The 16,593-nt window shown below is 37.4% G+C and overlaps 4 protein-coding genes across 6 annotated transcripts; 3 read left to right on the top strand and 1 right to left on the bottom strand.

Annotated features, from left to right (window-relative positions):
- The first annotated feature begins 542 nt into the window (after positions 1–542).
- Positions 543–2,437, top strand: LOC119077896 (histone deacetylase 8-like). Of its 3 annotated transcripts, XM_037185264.1 has the most exons (7): positions 543–657; positions 899–1,000; positions 1,063–1,255; positions 1,327–1,465; positions 1,520–1,819; positions 1,880–2,259; positions 2,323–2,437. In XM_037185264.1, exons 2-7 carry the CDS (start codon positions 926–928, stop codon positions 2,355–2,357), a joined length of 1,122 nt encoding a protein of 373 aa, XP_037041159.1. In that variant the 5' UTR covers positions 543–657; positions 899–925; the 3' UTR covers positions 2,358–2,437. The 3 variants fall into 3 exon arrangements, with proteins under 3 accessions (XP_037041159.1, XP_037041158.1, XP_037041160.1); XM_037185263.1 differs by lacking the exon at positions 543–657 and having other exon boundaries at positions 860–1,000; XM_037185265.1 differs by lacking the exon at positions 543–657 and having other exon boundaries at positions 886–1,000; positions 1,055–1,255.
- LOC119077918 (protein canopy homolog 4) lies at positions 2,267–3,383 on the bottom strand. Its single transcript, XM_037185297.1, has 3 exons — positions 3,057–3,383; positions 2,758–2,990; positions 2,267–2,685 (listed from the first exon to the last, which is right to left on the bottom strand). Exons 1-3 carry the CDS (start codon positions 3,239–3,241, stop codon positions 2,438–2,440), a joined length of 666 nt encoding a protein of 221 aa, XP_037041192.1. The 5' UTR covers positions 3,242–3,383; the 3' UTR covers positions 2,267–2,437.
- A 2,174-nt stretch (positions 3,384–5,557) lies between these two features.
- LOC119077917 (proteasome assembly chaperone 2) lies at positions 5,558–6,714 on the top strand. The gene is made up of 3 exons (XM_037185296.1): positions 5,558–5,699; positions 5,882–6,371; positions 6,432–6,714. Exons 1-3 carry the CDS (start codon positions 5,688–5,690, stop codon positions 6,665–6,667), a joined length of 738 nt encoding a protein of 245 aa, XP_037041191.1. The 5' UTR covers positions 5,558–5,687; the 3' UTR covers positions 6,668–6,714.
- Positions 6,715–11,855: 5,141 nt separating this feature from the next.
- Positions 11,856–13,721, top strand: LOC119077878 (probable cytochrome P450 6d5). The gene is made up of 2 exons (XM_037185232.1): positions 11,856–13,156; positions 13,211–13,721. Exons 1-2 carry the CDS (start codon positions 12,001–12,003, stop codon positions 13,633–13,635), a joined length of 1,581 nt encoding a protein of 526 aa, XP_037041127.1. The 5' UTR covers positions 11,856–12,000; the 3' UTR covers positions 13,636–13,721.
- Positions 13,722–16,593: the final 2,872 nt, after the last annotated feature.

Genomic DNA, 16,593 nt, shown 5'->3' on the forward strand with positions numbered 1-16,593 from the left:
ATGAATTTTTTTTTGACAGCTGACCTCGAGACCAGTTAAATTCCACTGGTTTTCGTTCTCACTTAACATTATAGAGTTTTGTCACTTTCAACATGTAACGATGCAAAAACGAGAGGACCGAAGACCAGTTTATTATAAATTGCCTTGGGATACTTGTCCCTTTCCGTTTCATGATAACACTCTATTGTTTAAGGGGAGCGAAAACCAGTTAAATTTAACAGATCTCGGGGTAAGCTGTCAAAAATTGTTGTATTTGGTCAACTCACGTTAATTTCATGCGTTGAAATTTATTTTTTAACTCATTGGTTCGTCCATCGATTCATCGAAAATTCAAGCTCTGAAGAGCACTTATGGCGTGAATAGGACATTCGATATTTTTAACGTTGCGAATTGGCAACGGACTATTAGAATATCTCTGAGTAAGTGTTACATAGAAAGCGAATGAATTCAGACAAAGCGAATGAATGAATGAATATATTGAGAATAAGCCCAGTTAACTAGTCAGAATCGGATCAAATGCATCTATATGAACGTGCAACTTTCAACTTTCAACGAAAAGGACGGCATGATTTTTGATTTCTCTTTTTTGGAAAATTTTAATTCGTTTTTTCGAAATCCAACCATCTGTACATATTGACAGATTTGTTTACGCGCCATTCAGTTATGTCACAGCACTGCAGCGTAGAAAATATTCGAAGGCTGATGAAATCACAGTAAGGACAGCGTTTCTTTTGTAAAAATAGATGACTTGTTTTCGATGTATGAGTTAAAACGTACAATACAAACAATCCTAAGTGGTAGCTCTTATCACTAAAGCCTCCAAATTTGACACTTGTCAATTCAGTGTTCATTGTGTTCATGCTAGGAGCAGTGCTGTGGTTACGTACAAGTACATAATCAGTGCATCCGTTTCAACGTTAATAATATGTCTTGGATAGCGTACGTCTCGAGTGATAAGTTATTGAAAGAATGTTCGAAGCTAAAAGTTATAAACGATCGAGTAAGTATTCTGATAGCTTGAAAGAGTCTTCATTGAAATGGGTTAAACAAATAATGGTGTAGGCGTACGCGGTGCACCAGTTGATCTCAGCGTATAAACTAAACGAACAAATGAAAGAGATCTCACCCAGACTGGCAACGGAAAAGGAATTACGATTGTTCCACGCTGAATATTATGTGAATTACCTGAAAGAGCAAAGCTGCGATGACTGTGATGACGATGATGTCGATGACGAGCAACTGGAATATGGAATTGGTAACGATCGATTTCAATTTCTACCTATCATAACGAATGCCGTCATATCCGTCATATCTCTCCTTTAACAGGATACGACTGTCCGAAGTTGAACAATTTATGGAAGTTTGCAACAACAATAGCCGGTGCAACCATTACTTCCGTTGAATCCATATATTCTGGAGCGAGAATTGCCATTAATTGGTGTGGAGGATGGCACCATGCTCAGCGGTACTTCATGCTTCTTCAGCATCTTCGAACTGAATTTCTCACATTTCTTTTCAGAGACAATGCAGAGGGATTCTGTTACGTGAACGATATTTGCATTGGCATTCAGAAATTGAGAGAAAAATTCAAACGAGTCTTGTACATCGATTTGGACACTCATCACGGCAATGGTGTGGAGAACGCTTTTGCATTCACTAAACGAGCATTTACGTTATCATTTCACCAGTACGAGACCGGATTCTTCCCCAACTCCGGTAGTGTGAGCGAATGTGGCTTGGGACAAGGCCGAGGCTACACAGCAAATTTTCCTTATCGTAGTGGTGTCAGTGGCAGTTTGTTCGTTGATTATTTCAACAAGTGAGTAGTCGCATATAAGTGTGACTATGACGTCCTAACGATCAATTTCATCATTTGCAGGGTTGCGAATCTCATTTTCGAGACATACAAACCAGATATTTGTGTGGTGCAATGTGGCGGAGATGTGCTAGTCGGCGATCCCCTGGGAAATACAAATCTCACCCCAATTGATATGGGAAAATGTGTTAGGACAGTCATCAGTTGGAACGTTCCCATCATATTTTTAGGAGGTGGTGGTTATAACATACCGAACACTTCACGGTATTGGACCTATTTGACGTCCATCATATGCGAAACGCCGATTAGCGATGACATTCCAGACGATGACAACGATTACTTTCTACTTTATGGTCCGGGTTATGAGTTGAACATTGCGGCGAAAGAGATAAGTGATCTCAACACGGTCGAGGAGTTTGAAAGCAATTACAGGACAATAAAAGGTGAGCATGGTGTCAATTACGTCAATATAAAAATGGATTTTATTTAGGAGACAATGTTTTCAGAGAATCTTATCAAATATGACGTTCGTGATGTGTGAACTTTATGGGTAACGATATGTCCTAATTTTGTATTTGTTCGCAAGACTTCGATTGGAAATAAAATATGATTACAGTTCTCTTACAGCTCGTCTTTCTCTACAACGTTCTGTTCATCTTCCTCATCGTCGGTTTCACCCTTTTTCTCTTCCACATCCTCATACAAACATTTTGTATCCATTCCCTTCAATGCTCGGTCTTCACAGAAGTATTTAATTAATGGCACGTTCTCCTGATGCTTAAAGTACCAGCTCTCAATCACATTTTCATGTTGTTCCAATAAGCTCTCACATTGCGATTTCATGTTGGTCACCTCAACCGATGGATTGTCTGCAAATGAGAATGACCAAAACGAAATTATTTTCCACGCAAAATTTCACTGACAAAATGCCAATGACTCACCCCACAATTCGTATGGAATGCCCAGCTCAACTTTAACGCCTTTATCCACCAAACCATGTAACGTTTTGAATGTTTGCGACATTCCTTTGGCAAATCGAGTACTGTCTTTACGTTCCTTATGGATGTTGTATTCTAAAATTCGATCACAAACATTCTCCAGTGATTCCAGCAGACGAAGTTCACTTTTTTTGTAGGCTGTACGTTTCTTTGGCTTTACATCGTCCAGTGAATAGCTTTGTTCAAAAGGAAATAGAATTTTAAGTCGAAGTTAAAACCAAAATGGAAATCCACTCTCTTACCCCATCTCTAAGACGTCGTGAGATTTTCCCGTCTCCGAAAGTCGACCTTGAAGTTCTGTTGCTAAAATTTTGCAGGCCTCACATCTGTCGGCATATCGGACTCCCTCATTCTCTTCCGGTCCAGCCAATACAGTGGTAACAATTACTAACAATAAAAATGTGCACGGGAATGATTTGAAATGCATTATGACTAAATTTCGATCACAGACCGAACGATTAGATTGATTAATCTATTCGCAAAAATGCTCTTTATTTACACGATCGAACATAAAAACTAACAAAAATGTGATAACAAAACCATACAGAGAAAAGGTGAAATGTCAGACTTTGTTGCGTGTGTGTGTGTGTGTCAAGCGCAATGCACCAGAGACATGTTAACAATGACGTGGAAAATCACGATTCGTTCAGTGATGGAAACGGTTTTTATGATCGTATTCGTCACAATGAATCGGAATGGATCGCAGCTCAACATATTGACCCGCTTGAATCATCGCAATGTCTAGTCGATTTGCCACTAAGCAAGTTATAAGTAGATTTAATTATAATAGGTTTCTTCTGAAACCGAAAACTAACCGAATGCGAACCGATGTCATCCATAGAACCATAACCACAGCTTTTCTCTTTTTTTTATTTTGTCATTTTCATCGTTAATAATGTTGAGGATATGCTTCTATGGATGACTGTTTGAGATTCTATTTCACCTTGGGAGAAACCTATAGTTAAACAGACTCGATGAAGCGGCACACACTACACTACACATTCAATCTAGCACTTTACACAACATAAAGGCGATCGAAGTAAATATCATTTTGTCTGAACCCGCGCTAGAGTTCTCGACTCATAATCGAGAGGTCATGTGTTCAAATCCGCGGCTGGGCAAGATGATATTTCCTTCATTCGCTTTCTATGTAACACTTACTCGTAGATATTCTAATAATCCGTTGCCAATTCGCAACGTTAAAAATATCAAATATAAGACCCGCTTCATCGAGGCTGTTTACCTATAGACTGTTACGCTTAGAGCGAGAAGTTCGAAGATCAGTGCGGGACCTCTCGTTTGCGATTTCTCTAATTTTTACGTGTGACCGGGAGACAGAAATCTCTCTTATCCCATACAAATGAATAAATGAACGAAACAGTTAACGAGACTGAATTGAGGCTGCCGAAGTACCGTAACTTGAAGAGTAGTATAGCATAGAGTTTTACTCGAGAGATGTGAAGCTTATGCTGATCGCCACCCAAAAATTACATGAGCACCCAGCCATGTTTAAAAATGACATCTCTCCGGTGTAACTCTATGGTTGAGACGAAGAGATCAAGTCCAAGTAAGTGTAAATCCGAACGCTGACAGATACACCGTCATCCGTAGGTTTGTTCCAAGGCCATACGAATTGACAAATTTAATCCATGGAGACATAGCCTCATCAAAATTTATATGAAAAACGATTTCTATGGATTAAATCGTGTTTTTTACAGTGTTTCACAGTTGTGTGACACACCGACACGATTCAATATCCTTTTTTTTGAAAAGTCGTATTTATTATCATTCCAATTAAAGTGCCGAGTGGAATACAATTTAGGCTTTGTCGTCTTACAATATTGTTTTTTTTTATTGATTCAGTTTGGATCTCGTTGATTAATTCGCATGATAGTTTGGATAATGATTAATTGGTTTCATTTGGCATAATTTAGCATAAATCTTTAGATTGATATTTGTCTAATAAATAGGACTAGGCAGTCTCAATAAATAGGTTAAAATACTTAAATAAAAAATTAATTGACTCTTCTACATTAAAAAAGATTTTTAAAAAAATTCAGTCTCTTGAAGAGTAATAAACAAAAACAAGCATCAACATATGAAAAATAACAGGAAGAAGATAACTCATAATTTTCAGTTTTACTTTAGCTTTAAACGTTCTCAAGTTCGTCAGTTTTCTAGTTGCACTATCAATAGAGTTATATTCACTCAAAGCAGTTGACAACGCAGCATTTGCGGACATGATGGAAGAATGTTGGTTAAATATGTGGATCTGTGAATTCCTTCTGGTAGATCGACCATGTACATCTCCATTGTTGGTGAAATGGAAATTGTGCTTGGTTAGCGAGTTGACATTGACAAGTTTATGAATTGAAACAATTCGTTCGAATTCAGCAAGTTCGGCCATCGGAAGCATGCTGGTGCTGTACAGATACGTTGTCGACGTGTATCTGTCCAATCGATAAATTGCTTTGATGCATCGATTTTGCAGGGTTTGCAATTCCTTGAGTTTGTATCCAGCGCAGTCTCCATAGATTGGTAACATGTACGTCAGATGATTTTGAACGTATGCAAAGTACAATTGCTTCCGTTTCGCCATAGGTATGTATTTCCCTTTACGCCACATTTACGAAATGAACGGTGTGATCTGTTTTTTAAGTTCTCTGTGGATAATTTTTGACATTTCAAATAACCTTGGACTTGATTTATACTGAACCATTGTTGCTGAATCTATTGGACCTGACGCCATTTCAATATACTGTTGATATGGAAGAAGAACGATTATGTAAAAGTCATTGTTGTGTATATAAATGTATATATAACATTGCAACCAAATTAAATAAACGAGCCGGAAAATTTGATTGTAATCCGCGATGGTTAAAACGGTAAAGGAAGCAGATTTTATTTGTTAAGAAAACTTAATTTATTTTTGATAATTGAGATGAAACATTTGGTGAAGCCGGTGAATCGAATTTCGTGTTAAAATTGGAATAGATTCGCTAATTAGCATTATCAAGCCTCGAATCCTCGTAAAAAACTCAATCTCTTGCGTCATGTCTCATTCTAGAATTTAATTAACTTCAACAAAACATGCGACATTGCTGGCTACACAGTCCTGTTACCCAGCATTGGTGTGGGAAATGTCGCTCAACTTTCAGTCGACCTGCTGATATCAACACTTCAAATGGAAAAGGTGGCAACAGTTTGGCACAGCAGCATCGTTCCAATAATAGGACCAAAAGCGTTCCAGCATGACACCAGCAACATAACAACATCCTGTGAGCTGTACGTGTCAAATGCGAAAAAAATCGCCGCATTTCAGCTTCGTTCGCCACTTGTTGCTGCCACAATGAACGAATTTTTCAACGAATTGATTGACTTCCTAAAGTCGCGAAAAATCGCCAAATTGATCTTATTGACCAGTAGTTATGCGTATGAACAACATTTCGTCGGAGCAAATCCGTTTGCAGTAATCGTGGACGATGCATTCAGGGGAGTCGAGACGGATGCTATCCAGCGCATGAAGTGGAACGAATTTCAAGGGGACATCATACACGGTAAATATTCCTACGGATTTTTTGTTCAATACCTCTGCATCAGTTACTTATACTTCCAAGGTGGAGGATATGTGAAGCAGTTGATGTCGGTGGCGAGTCGCAACGGCATTCCAACGTTAACACTGTTCAAATATGTGTCGGAGGGGGATAATTCAGCCGATGCGGTTACATTATTGGAGGAGTTAAACGCTGGTTTTAACATTATTGAGCGAACTGGCGAGGGAAAACTAAACATTATCTTCCCGGTGTCATGGAAATCGTTATTCGGAAATCCTATACCCGAACAATTGTATTAATGGAGTGGCTTGTTGGACTCATAATAGAAACATTTGTGATCAAAGTTCTGAGTGGTTTTTAAATTAGTAAAACTGATTCAAGGAACTTGATGTAGTCATGGCAAGCAATTATGTAAGAAAGATCTATTCCTTCAAATTAATTTATTACCAAAGGAAGAACTACCAGCGAAGGAAATTCTAGCATTCAGCAACTTTCAATATCGTGCACAATCTTCTAATTCTATCCTCCGAAGCCAAAACTTGTAGAAATTGAAGAAAATTCTTTCTATTTTGAACAAGTTTTCGATTTCTTCGTTTGCAAGTATAATACAACATCTCACAGGGCCTAATATTTGATAGCGGTGGGCTTTACTATTGAGTTCACAAGGTTCACAACTAGGGATTGCAAACCGAACTCGAATTCAAAAACCGCGGTTTCGGTTTTTTTCACCGAAAACCGCGGCTTTTTCAACCCTAAGATCAAAAACCTTTTTTTTCTCTAAATTTCACAGTTTTAATACTTTTTCGCGTTTATGACGTGGTATTTAATTCAACGAAATGAAATGAATTTGTTTACAATCTGTTTGGAGTGGGAATTTGGGTTTATCTTTGCATCGACACATAAAATATCTTACGTTTCTGCAGAAAAAATGGTTTATAATTTCAAGATACAACCCTCCTCCTCGAAGATAAACCAATTTTCCCGCAGATACTTAATATATGTTACTTGACATCCTTTTTTGTATATTTTATCTTTTGAAAATAAGATCTTCAAAACGCTAATGCGTCTATTTTCGTACCACTTAGTCTGGAACGTAATTTTGTACATAAAAGTCCAGCATTCGAAAATGTTCTCTCAGTGTCAACTGTCAACACTTAAGTAAATACTGATAAACAGACTTTAGATTCGGTCCTCAAACACAGCCATCTTGTGTTTAATAACGTTTTCGATGTCGCGACTACCATTTGTCTACCATGAATGAGTACTGTCGCTAACTTCTGTTTTCTGCCTTATAGATCTCTTCGTTTGGTGAAACTGATGACGGAAACGTGAGGAATGGTGGAGAAAAGTGTGCAAACTAATTGAAACCAACTTCACAATTTCACATAGTAAGTGAGTGCGTCCAATTCTTTGAAATGAATGTAAATGAACTAAATACGGGGAATTCCCTTAGAAGCAAAGTTGGTTGTCATTAGTTTGCACACAAAACCGAACCGTCGATCGTCACGCCAGCGGTCATTTTAGTGATCTATTCATGCCTTCGGTGCTTCTATTTATCTACTACACATTCCACATGTCATGAGGAGTTTTTGTGCAAGGACCACAACGCCAGCATCGAATTTTTTGAAGTTTTTTTTACGTTTATTTTGAAATTATTAAAAATGTCAAAATTCCGAGACCAATGTTTTTCACCTCATATCACACATTCCTCATGTCATAATTAGGAAACAAGGTTAACTCCAATAATACGACATAGGCAGAAAAAACAAGCTTGCCACAGTACTTTTTAGCCCCGTACGAAGTACGAAGGGGCTTATAGGATTACGATGCCGTGTGTAATTGATGGAATTCGAAGCAGACGGTAAGGGCAAAGTGTTTGCCTATGTTCATAGATGACGAATCCGCAATAAAAATTTGGGCGGTCTGTCCGTCTGTCCGTCTGTCCGTCACGTCGATATCTTGAGTAAATCAAATCCGATTTCAAAAAATTTTTTTTTCCCTGAAAGATAGTCAAAATAGTGAGGCTAAGTTCGAAGATGGGCATATTCGGGTCGGCCCTTCGTGAGTTAGGGCCACCTAAGTGATTTAAGGTCTTTTGGTGATATTTATGGCAAAATAAACGATGGAAATGTAAATGACACGGCAAATGATAGGTATTGTCAATACCAATCCAGGAAAAAAAAGTTTTTTAAAATCGGGTGAGTGGACCGTGAGTTGGGGCCTTAGAAGTGAAAAGCTACTAGGGCCCTATGTGTATTTTACATAGAACTCAAGTAAATTTAATCCGTTTTTCGTAATTTTTGTTTCATTTGGAAGGTAATCGAACGCCGAATAGAAAGTTGTTGAAAAAAAATTAAATTTGGGTCCTTGGACTAAGGCCACTACTAGGGCCCTATGCGTATTTTACATACAACTCGAGTAAATTTCATCCGTTTCATCGAACACCGAATAGAATGTTGTTGAAAAAAAATTAAATTTGGGTCCTTGGACTAAGGCCGTTACTAGGGCCCTATGTGTATTTTACATATAACTCGAGCAAATTTCATCCGTTTTTCGTAATTTGTGTTTCATTTGGAAGGTAATCAAAGGCCGAATAGAATGTTGTTGAAAAAAAAATTAAATTTGGGTCCTTGGACTAAGGCCACTACTAGGGCCCTATGCGTATTTTACATACAACTCGAGTAAATTTCATCCGTTTTTCGTAATTTTTGTGTCATTTGGAAGGTAATCAAAGGCCGAGTAGAATGTTGTTGAAAAAAAAAAAAAAAATTTGGGTCCTCGGACTAAGGCCGCTACTAGGGCCCTATGCGTATTTTACATACAACTCGAGTAAATTTCATCCGTTTTTCGTAATTTTTGTTTCATTTGAAAGATAATCGGACACCGAATAGAATGTTGTTGAAAAAAAAAATTGGGTCCTCGGACTGAGGCCGCTACTAGGGCCCTATGTGTATTTTGAATATAACTCGAGCAAATTTCATCCGTTTTTCGTATTTTTTGTTTCATTTGGAAGGTAATCAAAGGCCGAATAGAATGTAGTTGAAAAAAAAAATTAAATTTGGATCATCGGACTGAGGCCGATACTAGGCCCTATGTGTATTTGTACTAAATAAATTTAAATTTTAGGGCTATTTGAAATTTTTGTTTTATTTGAAAGGAACGTCGTACGGGGCTTCGTAATTGCGCTTTGCGCAATTTCTAAGATGTACACATTTCATAATAATTTGACTTCAACTACGTTTACGGGTGCAATAGGTCTACGGTCAAAGTAGGGTGACAGACGCACTAGGGTCACGTACGCAATAGATATACGGGTTTGTACGGGGCTCAGTCGCAGCAGACGCTCCGACTGTTCTGATGGCTCGTTTAAATACATTTTGGACTTTCGGAGCGACTTTTAAAAACCGAAAACCCCGGTTTTTATGCCTAAAAACCGCGGTTTCGATTTGGCTAAAATAGAATGCCCGGTTAACCGGTTCCCTATTCACAACATATTGGCAATGATGCAAGTCAGATTATATCAAATAGATTCAAGCAAAACACTTCAAGCAAAATTGATCATAGTCGACAGCTGCCAAATAGAGTACTATTTTGTATGAAATGGCTTTTTTACAGTGTTTTACGGTTGTGTGACACACTGTCAAGCTTCAGTGCCCTATAGATCATATTCATGACCTTGTAAACGTCAGACACGATCCCAACTGTCAGACATGTCGAATGAATTGAACGAACGATTTTCATATAAAAATCAGTAAATTGAACGCGGTTAACGACAATTGACTGAGGTTAAGGACTACTTAACGAAAATTTAAATGGGGTTACGTTGACAAGTACCGTATGATGAAAATGATCTATTAAGAGTTCCACTCATGCTTGAAGTGCGTTGATTCAGGTCAAGCTTGAAAAAGTCAGATCAAATAAGATTCAGATCAATGCAAGTTCGAAAAAGATCACCCGACAATCGTATCAACTCCAAAAACTCGTTAGATTGATCTGGTCTGATCCGAGTATTAGTAGGAATATTTTTTTTAAACATTGAGTCCAGAAAGCACCGAAACCAACATACACCCGCATACACCGTCCGACAAGTATCGGTTTTAGTGGTTTATTTTAAAGAAAGTAATGGTCGTGCCTCGTGCGACAAAAGATTCATCATAATAATTGCAAGAGATTACCTTGAAGACGGTTATCATTGTAATCAAAAATACCCATAGACAAAAGGTATATCATGATAACTGGCTTCAGTGTATTACCTCATCACATAGCACTGCTTCTACTACGAACACCCCGAAAACCCATTTTTCCAACGTCAGAAAGCCTCCAAATTTTGAAATACGTATGCGTGTATGCATGTGTTGTGCATTTTTATTCACTTCACGCCAAGAAATCATGACTCCTATCTTTAAGACAAAATGCAAGGCATTCGTTTCTAAATATTTCTTATGTTCATATTAGAAGCAGAGCTGTGCTCATCATCATGATAAAAATGAATGGGAGATAAAAATTGTCATCATTCAATTGTTCAGATAATTGTTCAGATTTGAAGCAAATTCGTTTTCATTAAATTTAAAAAAAAAAAATCAATTTCGTTCATCATTCATAAGTTGAGTATATACCCGCTTTAATGTGGAAAAAATTGTTTTACTCACTTCACCCGCCTCACCCCCGGACACTTGTTTTACGCAATGACAGCAGCATTAAGGAGGCATCACTGTTTAGCTTAAATTGTAGTATAGCATCTGCAACCAAGCGACCTACTTGTGGCGGTTCAAAAAATGTTGTTTATTTTGTGGCAGATCATACTAGAGAGGCTAAATATCCGTTAAAAAAATCTGTTTTAGTGCTTGGTTCAGTGCTATGATTGTAGCCTACATTTGTGTGTTTCGTATTTGATTTCTGATGATATCTTTTCATCAGAATCCTTTTCGAAGATTGTACATACGACCGCAGTAACGACCACGAAAGTGAAGTGTTAGCTTTAATAAAAAATTAGATTTGGTTGTAGTCGTTTGACCAGCTCTGAGAAAAGTCAGCAGTTTAACGAAATTTTCATAAACTGCCAAAGCTACATCTGTTTTCTGTTGAAAGCTAACACATATTCGTTGTCATTATTGCGGTGATATATTTTTGAAAAAGGATTCTGGTGGAATTTTAGCTAATGCTTAGTTTCCTCTTACCAAAAAAGTACTCCGTGTTTCAATTTTTGCTTTGTTTATTTGACAGTTCGCTCTCTCACGGACTACTTTCTGGTGAATGGAATGGGAACTTAAGCATCGATGCCTCATCGTGCCCTACGAGCTTTATGTGGTTCGACTCAATGAAAGTCTAGAACAGATATGGTCGAACGGCGAGTTCGTCTTAAACGCACTTACATTTTAGTCAAAATAATATGAAAATGAGTGCGTTTAAGTACGAAAATCAAATTTGTATGTCCTCCGGGCGGACAATAGACCATACCTGCTTTACACATTTATTGGTTCGACTCAGGCTGCAAACGTTGCACTTGCACCAACGACAGTGCACCCGTTAAAATAAAAATATCCAAAAACCAGTACGCAATCTACTATTATCGTAGTTATCAGCGTAACCGAAACATGCGATAATGCATTTTGACTTATCAGACATTGAATAAATGAAAGATTATCAATTACCAAAATTAGTGAAAGGAAAAATGTCACTAATTCCAATTTTTGTGGCGTTTCTCTCAGTTGTAATAGTGACATTGTATTTATTTGTGAAAAGATCGTACTCTTATTGGGAGCGACAAGGAGTCCCATACAAAAAGCCAACTTTTCCGTTAGGAAATTTTACGAAATCATTCCTAAAACAGAAATCGTTTGCTCAAGATCTGCAAGATTTATACAACGAAACCAGCGAACCATTCTACGGAGTTTATTCAACAATTACTCCGGCTCTTTTAATTCGTGATCCGCGGCTGATCCAAAATATATTGGTGAAAGATTCTCAATATTTCGATGAGCCTGGTCAGCATGCATCAACCGATGTCGATCCAATGGCTGACAACTTGTTGTTGCAACATGGAGAAAAATGGAAACGAATGCGGACTAAACTTTCACAGGCGTTCACATCGGGCAAATTGAAGGGAATGCTTCCAACAATCATTGACTGTGGTAAATCAATGGAAAAATACATCGAAAAATTTGCCAACACGAATGAATCGATTGAATTGCGACAAATTTTTGCACATTACGCTACAAACGTTATCGTCTCAGTTGCATTTGGACTAGAGATTGATTGCTTCGAAACCGACAACGAATTCAGCACGAATGTAGTGCGAGTATTTTTCAAACCGTCCTTCAGAGCCATGGTTCGCAGTAATTTTCAGACTCTTCTGTCGCCAAAGTTGATAAAGCTTTTTGGTGTACGTTTTGCTGACAAAGAAGTGGGCGATTTTCTGATTGAAACTGTGCGACAAAATTTGGAATATCGAGAAAAGAACAATGTGACACGGAGAGATTTATTTCAATTGCTGATGCAAATTCGAAATGAGGGACAGGTGAAAGAAGATGATAATTGGACCACTGAAACTAAATCAGGGCACAAGTCATTAACAATTGAAGATATTGCCGCACAGTCGCTGCTGTTCTTCCTCGGTGGCTTCGATTCATCATCGTCAGCTATGTCTTTTTTCTTGTATGAGTTGGCCAAGCACCCGAATATCCAACAGAAGGTGTCCGACGAGATTGAAGAGGTCATTCGAAGACACGATGGCGAGCTAACCTACGATGCAGTATCTCAGATGAAATATTTCTCGTGTTGCTTTACAGGTAAACGTTTGTGCTACTTTGAAAAAATAGTATAATCTGTGTAATCTTTTCAAGAGTGTTTGCGATTGTATCCACCATTCCCTGGAATTTCACGGATCTGTACGACTGACTATAAAATTCCCGGTACCTCAGTTGTAATTGAAAAAGGAACGTCAGTTATTATCAGTTCGTTGGGACTCCATTACGACCGATCATATTACGATGAACCCGAAAAATTCATACCAGAGAGACACAACGAATCGCAGAGATTACAGAAAAGCTTCATCGAAATGCCCAATATCACTTTTGGAGAGGGCGCTCGCAATTGTATTGGTAGGCGGCTGGCTCGATTGAATTCTAGCGTCGGCCTACTTTTATTACTGAGAAAATTCAGGTTCGAATTGGGTGATGTGCACAAGAACAATGAAAACAAAATCAGCCCAACAAACTTCATATTGGCTTTGGAAAATGGCATCAATCTGAAAGTCGTCACACGATGAATCAAAACAAATTTTTCCGAAGCGGAATTGATAGGCTGCAAATTGATTTTTGATTGCTTTAAAATGAATGAAATTTAATGCCAATATTCAACCGACTTTTATTATTCTCTTGGTTTGAAACGTATTACTGAGTAAATTTAGTTTGCAAGGAAACAATGCTTCAATCATTCGGTCTGGAGAATCTCTTGATTGGCATTACGTTAGACCAAAATCCGTTACTTTGAAATTTAGTTTCTCAAATTTTTCTTCAGTTTCCTTTAAAAGCACTTTCAAATCCGATATTCAAGAACAAGCTGGTTGACTATACTGCCACAGATTTATTTACTGAAAACATAAACAACAAAGGTTCGTGTTCGTTCAAAATGTTTAAAACAAAAAGTTCTTGAAAATGGGCATCTGATATTAATCCAATCTTCTGTCAGACTACAGAGATGACATGAAAAGTATTTTTTGTTGAATTCTGATTATCAAGCACGGTGAGCTTGCAAAAATTTGATTCGACCTCTCGTGGACGAGAAGTGTTTTTAGTGATATTTGTAGAGGGCAGGACCACGAGTAAGAATAACATAACAATAGTATATTTCGGTGGTAAAATTTTGAATTAAGATCAATTTTTCGAGGATTGTTTAAACCCTACTGGTTACTGGTTTGATCACAAAAATATAGTTGTTGTTTAGCCTGAGGTCTAAGCTTTACAGCTTTACCAATTCATCTTCAAATATATATTTGTAGACTTTATTATCCACTACGATGTTGAGGGGTATTTAATCATGAAACATCACGCGGGTCAGTGCGGGTTGGTGAGTGTGTACCACATGTTTTACGTGAATTCCGAACCCCGCCTATAGGTTAGCAAAGCCTTTAGGATTTTTCGTCTGGTGCTGATTCGTTTATTCGCTGCATTGTTTATAGTAAGTTTTTTGAAGTAAAGTCATTCTATTAGACCACTGCGAATTTTAAAGGATGTATCATACGTGGAATAAGAGGTTGGCAAAGTGCAGCAAATGAGGGAATGCTGGAACAGGATTCTCGACCAGGCCAAGGCCCACAAGTGGCTGTAGCGCCGGTAAAGTAAAGTAATAGTGTGTTACATTGGGTGCTGCGGAGGTAGTTCCTTAGACGAACCACGTGATCAAGTTTGGTAAGGGAAGAGCTGTTTGCTCTGTTTGTTTGTTTTTTGACTCGGTTTAGTATAAATAGCCTCGCGCTGTTGGTGAGTTCCAGTGTTGCATTCGGTCCGTTGCCAAATCGCACCGTAAAAAAACCAGGCACGGCCCCTTCTAATAGTAATAATTCGTCTAAGGGTAGTTCATTACATTAGTGATCAATTTGTGATACGAGCAAAACTCACAAGTGTGTGTTTGAGCGCCAAGGTTTGAAAACTGTTATTTTGACAAGTTTAGAGTTTGCATATCCGGCCCGAAGGCGAGGTATGCAACTACCCAAGTCAAAATAACAGTTGTCAAAGCGACGTGCTTAAAGCACACGCGTGAGTTCGCGAGTTCATAAATTGGTTCCAAATGTAATGAACTACCAAGCCACACCCAATGTATATAGTTTTAATGCATACCCCTCCGGAAAAAAAACATTACATGTATGTATGCGCCTCGAGGAACCACAACGAAAAAAAATTTGGTAAATACTTTTCCTTCTCACAAAAATAGGTGAAAAAACAAACAATCTGTTGTTGCATTGAAACGGCCGCGCCGCGTCATTCACAATAATTGACAAAACGACACATTTTGTATAAGGAAAATGTCACTGTGTGGGCTATTGTGAATGACGCGGCGCGAAATTCCTCAACACCATTGAACCGTTACACAAACGAATCTAGCTCACTGGCGAAATTGGCTCACAAACCATACACACACACTTCTTTAAAAATATTGATCCCAAAAAATCAGTTGTCACAATGTGCTATAACAATATCGTAACAATAACACAATTAAATCAATTGTAACATTTTCATATTGAATTGTTTTGCGAAGATGCTACATGCAAATTTTGTGTTTTGTGTTTTGCTAATTCTGTTGATTTTAAAATAAATTTTGCAGTGAAGTGAAGAGACCTAATCTAGAAAATAAGAGAAAAACTCGCAATTTGAATTGTTTCGCCATTAGCGTTCGTTAACGACATTGAAACAATTTCTAAAACAAATATGACCGACATATTCAATTCTGCGTTTCAAAAAATTGTTTTTTTTTTGAAAAATAAAGTGCTTGCTTGTTGTGCATTAAATTCAAGCCACAATTGCTGCCAAATTTGTTAGCATCAACACGAAAGTAACAACAACCGGCTTTATTTCAGTGTTTGAGAATTTTAATGATGTATGTAAGATGTATGTAATGAACTATTACCTCTCTAGGGATGTAATAAACTTTTCCGATCGGACACAAAATGAGTACATAGGAAATAAACGATTTTCGAGGGGGCCAACATACATGTAATGTTAATTTTCCGTAGGGGACATTCATTAAAGTAAGTATCATGCGTGCACAGTTTAAGTAATGAGTTGAAAATATGTATCATTTTTCCTAAGTCTAAGAGTTTTAGCAGTAAAATTTTAACTTTTCTGTACTTAAATGCATCAATGCGTTGATGATGCAAATTTAAGTACTACGTAGTCTATGTAGACGTTCGATACTCTTCCTCTGATATTACATTCTGATATGAATCAATCGATTTGTACGTTTAAAATAATAGAAATTTTATTTTGAAAAAAGGCAGTTTACAGTAAATTTTTTGTTTTTTTTTTAAACTTTTCAATTCAATTTTTCAAAAAATGAAATATTATTTTCAATTCAAATTACAAAACGAATAAAGATTTGTAAGCCGTTCAGAATCAGCTAATTTTATCCTAAAATTTTCTTTTCATTTTTATATTTTAATATTTACAAATAATTAATAGAAATCAATTAAATTTTCTGTTGTTTTTTTTTTTGTTTTTTTTTTCTTTCT

Source organism: Bradysia coprophila, unplaced genomic scaffold, assembly GCF_014529535.1.
Source record: "Bradysia coprophila strain Holo2 unplaced genomic scaffold, BU_Bcop_v1 contig_24, whole genome shotgun sequence".
In the NCBI taxonomy this organism is placed as follows: Eukaryota; Metazoa; Arthropoda; class Insecta; order Diptera; family Sciaridae; genus Bradysia; species Bradysia coprophila.

Excerpts from the sequence above, each read along its gene's own strand:
- LOC119077896 (XM_037185264.1), top strand. The coding sequence starts at position 926 with ATGTCTTGGATAGCGTACGTCTCGAGTGATAAGTTATTGAAAGAATGT. Across the intron at positions 1,466-1,519 it reads GGATGGCACCATGCTCAGCG|AGACAATGCAGAGGGATTCT; the intron begins GTACTTCATGCT and ends ATTTCTTTTCAG. Across the intron at positions 2,260-2,322 it reads CAATTACAGGACAATAAAAG|AGAATCTTATCAAATATGAC; the intron begins GTGAGCATGGTG and ends CAATGTTTTCAG.
- LOC119077918 (XM_037185297.1), bottom strand. The coding sequence starts at position 3,241 with ATGCATTTCAAATCATTCCCGTGCACATTTTTATTGTTAGTAATTGTT. Across the intron at positions 2,991-3,056 it reads CACGACGTCTTAGAGATGGG|CTATTCACTGGACGATGTAA; the intron begins GTAAGAGAGTGG and ends TTTTGAACAAAG. Across the intron at positions 2,686-2,757 it reads CATTCCATACGAATTGTGGG|ACAATCCATCGGTTGAGGTG; the intron begins GTGAGTCATTGG and ends TCTCATTTGCAG.
- LOC119077917 (XM_037185296.1), top strand. Across the intron at positions 6,372-6,431 it reads TCAAGGGGACATCATACACG|GTGGAGGATATGTGAAGCAG; the intron begins GTAAATATTCCT and ends TATACTTCCAAG.
- LOC119077878 (XM_037185232.1), top strand. The coding sequence starts at position 12,001 with ATGAAAGATTATCAATTACCAAAATTAGTGAAAGGAAAAATGTCACTA. Across the intron at positions 13,157-13,210 it reads TTTCTCGTGTTGCTTTACAG|AGTGTTTGCGATTGTATCCA; the intron begins GTAAACGTTTGT and ends AATCTTTTCAAG.